The sequence below is a fragment of the Poecilia reticulata genome, linkage group LG11 (assembly GCF_000633615.1).
Source record: "Poecilia reticulata strain Guanapo linkage group LG11, Guppy_female_1.0+MT, whole genome shotgun sequence".
Lineage (NCBI taxonomy): Eukaryota > Metazoa > Chordata > Actinopteri > Cyprinodontiformes > Poeciliidae > Poecilia > Poecilia reticulata.
In genome coordinates this window covers 23528987-23538822 of record NC_024341.1, presented here as the reverse complement: position 1 = coordinate 23538822, position 9836 = coordinate 23528987, and the positions used below count along the sequence as shown (strand labels likewise).

Below are 9836 nucleotides of genomic sequence, written 5' to 3'. Positions count from 1 at the left end.
ACACCGATGATCGGACATCTTATTTTCACGTGCAGTAAATGGCCGCCCTGCACCGCACAGACAGGCTCCCTGAACCATYCGTTTCAGAAATACACCATCTTATTAAAATACTCACTGCTTATCGCATAAATGAGAACATACCGACGTATTTCAACAAGTGATGTATAYATTTACCGATTTTCTGCTGAAACTATCMCCTGCAGATAAATCACATACAATTCACGCCCAAGTTCATCACGTAGCATAGCAACACCGGAAGAGAACAGAATGCATTTCCTGCCCCGTCTTGGGAAACAGTAATCACTTTGAAACACTGCTCTCTGGTGGTCAAAATGTGCAGCGCCTGAGACCAACTACCTGAACATATTTAAATGTTAAAACATACACATAGGAAATAAAATTACATAACTGAAACAAAAATCACTTAATAGYATTRCTACCGTAAGATAAAAGAAAACCAAACACTGTGAAACAGTACAATTATTTAACCAAAATTTACCACCCGGTTACAAACGTGACCAGCAAGGCGCTTCATAAATTCAGTCCATTTACCTTTTTTCTTTGATAAATCCTGTTTTAATACCAAACATAAAGCTGATTTAACACGTTTGGACCTTTTCAGTCCGGACCCAGAAGAAGCCCAAACTTGTTATATTTGGTTTGTTTGTTATAAGAAACAAACAGGTTTTATCAAAAATAAAAGTTACAGTGTGATCTTTATGTTATTATTTAGAATAACGGATTCAAGATACTATAACAAAACAGTGCAATTTAACATGAAAAAACTGTAGAAAAAGGAACAAAGAAGAACAATCCATGAAAGTATGAAAACAGAATTTAATGAGAAATTATTTTTATTACATGAAGAAATCGATTCTTGGATGAATACTTTGTAATAAATATAAAGCTTATGAGTCGTCTGCTGCTATAACAAAGCTTTACAATAAGACTCCGCATTATGTTTTGTTTAGGATGTTACTTATAGGTTTTGTTTGTCAACCTGRATTTAATTCCCAGTCCTGGGGAATCTGCTGCATATCATTTCCTTCCCTCGCCTCCCAATTTCCTGTTCAAGCACTGTTAAATAACGGCCTAAAAAACTTTATTAGAGCCTAAAAACCTTTTTAAAAAAACAACAAAAAAATACATTYATACAGGCTTACCACCACATTGTGCAGACCAAGTGCAGCCCAAACATCCCTTATGATGAATACGACCTTTGGAAACAGTGGTGGTACGCGCCTGTCCCACCCTGGAACCAGGCCTGGAGGSGGGGCACGTTGACCAGCGCCTGGTGGCCGGGCTTTAACCCTTGGAGCCCCGGCCGGGATCAGCCCAGAGAAGCCTATGGGTCACCACCTGTGGGTGTGAGACTGAGAGGTTCCGGCTAGAAATAGTTGGACTCACTTAAACAATTAATAGGTTACCTAATTTACAGTGGGGAAAAAAGTATTTAGTCAGTGAAAAATTGTGCAAGTTCTCCYACTTAAAAAGATGAAAGAGGCCCATAATTGGTAGACAAAATGAGAAACAAAATTCAGAAAATCACATTGTCTGATTTTTAAAGAATTTATTTTACAGTAAGGGTGGAAAATAAGTACTTATTTGCAAATAAATTCTTTAAAAAGAATTTTAAAGAATTTTAAAAATAAGTAGATGAATGTTAGATGAATTAATAGCAAATTACAGATTTTGAACCAGATGAAGCTAGAACTGTCACTTCAGGAGATTTGGGTAGAAAATATCTAAAGAAAAATATGTTTTCTATTATCTTAAATGCAAAATGTTTATATTTTTTGTACATTTTTGACTCAATTGCTGCTCTGAGTTTGTTGTTCTTTCAGCAGTTACCCTTTTTTGAGTCTGTATACTCCAGTTAACGATTAATTCATTACTAAATGAGTTGATGATTATTCCAATAACCRATTAATTTGATTAATTGATGCAGCCCTATTAAAGAGCTATTTAAAAACAACTCTTCATCGTGTGCGCCTCAGACCTCCCGGATGTTTTCCGTCGGCAGCTTCTCTGACCTCAGGAACTCCAGAACGGCTCCGAAGTGGGAACCGTCGCGGTCGATGAAGAGCGTCGGTGCTGACTTTGGGCTGCGAACCGAACRGCTCCGCCACCTTGGAGTCCGGGTGTCTTCTGAGCGTGCTCAGTGTGGTGCTGAACAGGTGACCCCTGACATTTAGCTGAACCACAGAGGAGTGCTGATGTAGGATAAATCCACAAATACTAACTTATTATAGTTATGTGATCAATTTAATAAAACTAAAACATATGTCTCATATAAATAATGAAACATTCTAAAGTTATCCACTTATTACTCAATGAAATAATTAAATTGGTGAATTTAGTTAAAATTTGAATCAAATGTATAGTAAAATATTTGTGTTGTTATCAATGTTATTGCTTCCTGTATTGAAAAGCAGTTTCTCGTATGCGGGGAACTTCATAAGGAGAAATTTCTAAGGTGGAGTTTGGGTCAGGCTACTTCAAAGGCCCCCAGCTTGTGACTCTGTAAGGTCAGGAGGTCGTTGGTGGGTCAAACCAGGAGCTGCTGAACTTCATGACTCTGGTTGTTTAAAAGATTTAGGAGCTGCTGGGTGAAGCTRTAACAGACATGGGGTCAGAGCTAAAAGGTCAAATCTTAAAGTCTAGAACTACGACATTTTATCCTGAAGGTGGMTTAAACACACTCTACAAGTTGATTTGGATGTCTGTYGGGTCAGATTCTGGGTCTGTTAGTAAATGCATGAATTCCTCGTCTGTGTCTTTTTAYATTTATTGCCTTGGTGAGACAGCAATGAAAATACCAAACATGTCAAACTTTACAGTGCAACYTTATCCAGTCTATTTGCAATGGTGTTTTCTCTCTGTGGAAGTGATGAAGGAAGGGAACTTGGAGCAATGAAGAGATAACAGTTACAAGATTTCATCCTTTTTTGGTTCTCATTCAAAGATGAACTGATGACATGAAGTCATATTCTTTAAATTAGAATATGCTTTCAGATTAAAGGACCTGAAAATAACATTCAAGCAGATATTTTATTTCTAAGCTTATTCATTTCTTTTGTAGTTTTTTGCAGAATWAAACTTTTATATGTTTTTSTCCTCACCTCTCGACTTTTTATTGGAAGTTGGCAGCAGTTTAAYATTCAGCTGCTGCAGATAATCTTTCTCTGACCTTACTCCCACTTCTAGYCTTTCTCTTTTCAACACATGTGCTAAAGATCAGACATYTTTTGGCAAATATATTTTAGCCTTTTTCCCACATTCTCTTTGTGASAAACACAGTCAGGAGATTAGATTGATATTTATTGGAAGAGAAACAAGGACAAGACTAAATCTGCATCCATYTACTTTATTTCCTGGTTGTGTCATTCTCTCAGTATAGCTGYGACCTTTACAAAATATATTTRAAAAAAAARAAGTAATTCCTTTAATGATGCTTGTCAAGTCTCAATGTTTCATGCCAGTTCTGAGATCTAAAAATGATCCAGCGGATTGCGCTTGCATGATCACTGAGAATGTGACTTGGCTGGACGATGAGGCTAAAGATTCTGGCACGACTCTGGTGCCGAAAGGTTTTAATGTCAAACTGATTACTGAGTGTCTATTTATGAAAACACCTGGGGAAGCTGTCCTGATGGGCTTCACAGATTGTGGTATATTCACATTGGTGTATARTCTTGCAAACGCATTGCAACGGAATAATAAAATGATTATTAAYCATCTTAATGTCTTTGATTCACTGAAAACTTGATGAAATTCTTTCAAGCATTTTTTTGTAAAAGATTCAGAGATCTGACTGTGACTGTAATGAAACTGAACTCTAGACGTGTTCATAGTTTTACATACCATTCATGACCCAGTATGACGTGTTAYGCTCTCCAAAGTCTAGATCCAAATATATCACAGAGCTCCACAGACAGTGTCTTACAAGGACATGGTAGTATTAAACCGTCATGATCCGCAGGTGTTTGTAGATTTGACCTCYTTTTGTTTTGTAGATCTGTGTTTTAGTTTAGGTCCTGYTGKGTTTTTTGTGTTTGTTTCCACTGCCTCTCTGATTCACACTCTTCCACAGCTGTTTTGGATTCCTCTGGTTAAGCTCACCTGGTTTTACGCTCTCCTCCTCTTCCTCAGTGCTTGGGCTTCTTGGTTCCCATCATTCAGAGCAGGATTCCTTCGTTACACTCATTAGGTCCATGTTCTTTCCTCCTCATGTCAGTTTTGTAACTTCCTCGTTTTTGCCAGAATGTTTTCTTTGTTTGGGTCCTGCAACCTAAAATCCTGCCATTAAGACAAATAATCCTCAAAAATATTGGAAACTGTTTGATGCTCCCACACTTTCCAACAAACCATGACATTCTTAACAATTTTATTCCAGAGTTTTTCTCATCTTATTTAARAGGTAAAACTTTGGAAATTTTATAGACCTTTGACTCAATTTACCTTCTGCTATATTTGTATGTGTGTTGGAGCAGGGATGCATCAAAGGTTGCAGGATCTTGGCGCTCTAGGACTGGAGTGTGTTTAGTCTTTTGTGACAAATTTCTTGAGGTACTGGCCACAACAAAATTACACACTGACAGAGTATATTATAACTTTATAGAGTTTATTATGAAAAATTAAGGTAACATGACTGCATAACTTGGTTTCTATGGCATCTCCTACAGTGACTAACTTTTTCACACATCTCACATCCCCAAAAAATAAACAAAATATTTGCTTARATTACAAAAATTATAAAAATAGARCTTGCAATATTTATATTCAGAAATATWAACAGGATTTTAGATTGCTACATTTTAAAACAGTGCAATGCTAAGTAACAAGCATGACTGCATTTTCATCTTGATCACAGTCTTCAGTCTTCTTTAACCATCTTTGCTCACCGCTCTCCTCTCCCCTCCATCTCCTTCACCGATTTAATTGCAGTCTTCCCACTGTTCTTCTTCCTCTCCTTCTCCTGTCTCATCCTCTCTTTCTCCATTATCCAGTGGTCTCCAAGGTAACTCAGAGCATCCTCAGGTCGTCCTCGAAGTTGYGGCCTGGGGTCGAGAAGCGACTGGAAGAAGGAGCAGGCTAACTGTGTGAAGCAGGCAAACTGAGGGGCGACAGGTGAACCATCCTCCTGTCTGTTTCCATTCAGATCAGTGGCTCCCTGTGTGCTCTCCGYCTCAGGTTCTACCCACACATCCAGTTCATCATCAGGACCTTTTGCACTTTCAAACCAATCTCGATACTTTACGTATGAGCAGCAGTCGCTGGCTGTCTCAGCCCAGGGGTGGCTGCCGGTGAGCATGGCRTATGTGAGGATGCCCAGAGCCCAGCTGTCTGTGCTGGGCTCCACAGACGCCCARACTCTCTGCTTCTTTGTTTTCTTTCCATCCCCATCCTCCTGAAAGTTACCGTTTTCGTCATTTGTGCTGCTCCAGCTGTCCTCGCTTCCTCGAGCAATCTCAGCCTCCGGGGTGCAGTAAGGGGAACTAAACCAGACCTCTGGGATTCTGGTTCCCCTGGCCTTCACCTGGRGGAAACAAAAATATATTTAAGARCCACATTTAATCAATTGGTTCATGTGTTTTTATTGGCAAGAATGTCTTTATWATGGCATATTATRCTTTAWTCTGRTAGTYCTGGACTGACCATGCCAAAGTCTCCAAGTTTAACCCATCGACACGCAGAGTCACACAGAAAGACATTCTCAGGTTTSACATCTCTGTGGACAAACCCAAGGGAGTGGAGGTGGGACAGAGCCCCACACAGCTGGGACACCACCCGCTGACAGCAGTCCTCCTCCATCCCTACCTGTRGACCAAGGTTTATCAGTCTTTCTGTCCATATTCTCTTATATGGACAGAAAGACTGTGAGCTGACCATCCTTCATTAAAACAGCTTATACCTTTGAAACATTGTCCTCATCAGTCTCTTTCTCAGTTTATATGACAAATTAAAGCCCTAGTTGCATACCTCTGGTGTGATTACGTCAAAGAGATCACCAAAGAGACTGGCTTGCTGAGCGAAGATGTAATGTGACGGGGTGGAGTAAGCGATTCCCAGAGCTCTGGTCAGAGACGGATGGGTGCAGAACGACAAAGAGAGGTTGTACTCCCTCAGGAAGGAGAAAAGTGAGGTGGATTCCCGTGGGAAGAGCTTCAACGCCATCGGAGTTCCTGAGGGAAATGGAAGGAACGACATTTTTTTACTTTCAAGTTTGGTTTTTTGGAACTGTTTTCTTTCTCACCTCTTTCTTTCTCTGTAACTTTCTCACCTCTTTTTCTGTGCACAGCCAGCATTACTTTTCCATACGAGCCTTCACCCAGCAGCTTCAGGACCTGGAAGTGCTCTGACGTGTCCATCGCTGTCAGAGATTGAGCCGTCAGATGACACATCTCATCCAGAAGCTTTGTGGCAGCCTTGAGAAACAGATAACGAGTTAAAATGAGACTCGGCAAACTGGAAAGTCAACATATAAATGGTTTAACATTAAAACTTTATAAAAACTTTAACATTTTTTAAGTGGGTTTTTAAATTTGAACGTAGTCATTCTTGCTGATTAGTTTTCTCTTATGAACTGAATTCCTGACAGCGTTTGGGAATGCAACACGACCGCTTCAAGCACTGATTGTCGCCATGGTGACGTTGATAACATTTATCCACAGACATAAACATGTCTGTTAATAGCTACATGAAACCCTGTCGCACACACTGCTCTTGGTTTTGTCTGTTGATGTTTCCACTGCAGCTGGCACCTCTCAGGCCAAGATTAGGTGTCAACATATAGATCCAAACAGAGGGCAGCTCATTACTTCTCATTAGAGTCCAAATCAGAGCTGCAAATGTTCTGCATGCTGACACCGAATTCCTCAGCTTTGGTCGGACAAACAGCTTCTGAAAGTAGGAGGAACTTCAGTTTGGTTTGTGCTCTTCAAACCTCATTCATTGTTGGGTTTATGTTAGCAGAGCAGAAAAAAACAAAACCTTTTGCAAAATAGAAACAATTACAGTACAGTGAGGCACAAAAGTTAACATACACCTGGCAGATAGGTTCAGTTTTTACCAATATGTTTATTCTGCTTTGGAGTAATATTATGTTTCTGTGAGTCCAAACTGGAGGGAGCTAAACATTAGGGCGATGGGAAGGAGGCCTTCTAACTTCAAAGACTTGGATCTCATTAGAAAACATAAATCATAAGAATAACATGAAAGAACCTTGCAGGAGGGTGGTTAGCAATTATAAAAGTTTAATTACTGTAAAGTCAACACAGATTTCCTTTCCTTATTGAGAAGGGTGTAGATTATTGCTATGCCAGTTTTTAAAAAAATAAAAACTTAAATCTCAATAATATGAAGATAAATTAAGATATACCTATATTTTTGTATTTTTATCTAGGTTCCTATGAGAAACACATGTCTTTGTTGATGTAAAATTAATTTCAATCTAAAATCTGCCAGAGGTATGAACAATTTTGGGCAAAACTTTGAATTATATTTTTATGCAATTTTGATATAAGATGATCCTGGTTGCAAGCATGTATTTAATATAAATACTGCTTATATACAGTAATATTTACCATGCTTTACTCCATAATCTTCCAAAGTTTGCATATGATGCATTCAAAAAACTGTCAAAAATATTAAACAATCTTTGCACTCTCAATACATTTTTCAAGTATTTTTTGATCTGCAACTGCTAGCTTCTTATTGCAGCAATAMAACTGTCATATTTGCAAACTTTAAAAATGTTAAAGCTTTATTTTAATCTGCAGTGAACCATTTTAATTTTAATGTCCAGTATTAGTTTTCTGCTTAGCAACTTTACTCTCATCATTTTGAAAAGCCATGTTGGAAGTTTTCAACCCTCATGGTGAAGACAAATTATTTCTATTGTCATGTTGTGAAAAATTATTGCAATGAATGTTTTCTTCCTKTAAATTGAGAAATTAAAATTTGAGCAAGTGTGAATATTAATTTTGACAATTAATTTTTACTGTTTCTGAAAATGTTCAGTTTTATTTACATTGGTTGTAAAGACAGAATCCAAGCTGTTCCTCACCGGAGATACTAAAAATCWATTTTGTCTAAAAAAAGTGGACAAACTTGTTACCTTCTGAAAGCACACATTATACTTCATTTGCAACATTCATCACTGACGATATCTGCACTGCTCTCAACTTACTGTCATCTTGGAGTCCTGGTTTGATGTTGTCCTTAGATCTGATCAAAATAAATTACTGCTGAAGGCTTCATGCAGCAGGTGCAGCAGTCAGAATATTTCTCTCCCTGGTTTTCTGTGCTATAATTAAAAAATAAATAAAAATTGAGTTCTAAATATTAAGTTTTGGTCTTGATGGATTCACTTATTCACTAGATTTCGGACACGTTTTCATGTCTTCAGCAGCTGCTGTTCTGTCCTCATGTCCTCTCCTCCTGCCTTTAATCTGCTGCTCCTGCTGGACAAACCCTGAAGGGCGTCATGAATTTTTCTGGGGCTGTGCAAAAGAGTCTGTGTGTGTGTGTATGTGTGTGTGTGACTTTTCCATTTAATACGTGATTCTTTGTTTTATGTCATCTGGGTTGTTCATCTTTCAGATTAACATTTTCCCTGCAATTTCTAAGAATGGCAGTGAGGGAGCAAAACTATGGTGTAACACAAGGCTCAATTTTAGGTTTTATTCTCTATATGCTGCTGTTGTGTGGAATCATCAGGAAACAGCATTGATTTTGGAGACTCTTTGCTCATGCCAAGTCTCCTAATGAACTCAGACTAACTGAGTCACTTTTTATCTAGACATTAAAAGTTGCATTTCACAGAAAAACTCYGAACCCAAATTTAAACAGTGGAAATAAATCTTTCGGATCATGTCAAAGCCTCAGTATCATATTATCAAATCTAAGTTTCAAAGGATGCTATCATCATAAAAACATTGGCAGTGTGATCATTTCTCTCCCGGTCCAAAGTAGAGACTTTAGTTCGTGYTCTTATATTCTGCTCTCTGTACTTTCTAAAAGAAATGTAGCTCTATTACAGCTAACACTGCTGCCATAACATCAATGAKKACTAGAAAGCACAACTTGATTTTAACTTGATTTTGTGCCTCACTGAAATTTCAGATCATGACAGTCGATAAACAGCTCTTTAAAATCCCATCACCATTGTCTGCTTCATCAAATCTCATAGTGAAACATTCTATCTGTGCTGGTTGCAAACCAAAGTAAAGTGAGGCATACGATAGGATTACAGCTTTCAGAGAACATCTAAAAGCAGCCAAACATGTATTCAAGTATCAGATATCAGTTAAAAGCTGATATTTAAACCTCAAGGATGACTGTGTTTAGTGCATTGGGGCTTTAGTGTTCCCTTCAAATTGCAAATAGGGTAATATGTGAAGGCTCCTCTAGACTCGTCTGTATTCTGTCAGCCAGTAAATTCTCGCACATCCTTCTCACTCTCTGCACACAGAAGCATGTTCTCTCTCACTCCGTGTTCAGGGGAAGGATTTTCCTCTAACACCCAGACCCCATGTGATTTGTAAATCCCAGTGTCAGCTGTCRCTTGTGGCCTCGGCCTACATGTACTCTACACAGCTTACTCTGTTACAATGAAAGTCTGTCTGTGTGTGAGATCATCTGTCTGAGGTCCTTCATCGACATGCTGGTGTTATGTAACTCTGTTCCCCTGCTCACTCATGCARTCCTAGAGTCATCTTTTAAATAGTCTGTCTTTTAAAGCTCAAATAAACATTTTTAATTAACCAGCTCAGTTGGAATATTTTTTTATAACTATGCAACATTTATGTTGAAATGCTCCTCTTATTGCACAG

General features: G+C 38.4%; 1 protein-coding gene across 1 annotated transcript; it reads right to left on the bottom strand.

Moving 5' to 3' along the window:
* Positions 1 to 4605: 4605 nt before the first annotated feature.
* LOC103472860 (serine/threonine-protein kinase SBK2) lies at positions 4606 to 8458 on the bottom strand. Its single transcript, XM_008422715.2, has 5 exons — positions 8192 to 8458; positions 6284 to 6428; positions 5983 to 6185; positions 5659 to 5820; positions 4606 to 5539 (listed from the first exon to the last, which is right to left on the bottom strand). The coding sequence occupies exons 1-5, from the start codon at positions 8195 to 8197 to the stop codon at positions 4901 to 4903; spliced, it is 1155 nt and encodes a 384-aa protein (XP_008420937.1). The 5' UTR covers positions 8198 to 8458; the 3' UTR covers positions 4606 to 4900.
* Positions 8459 to 9836: the final 1378 nt, after the last annotated feature.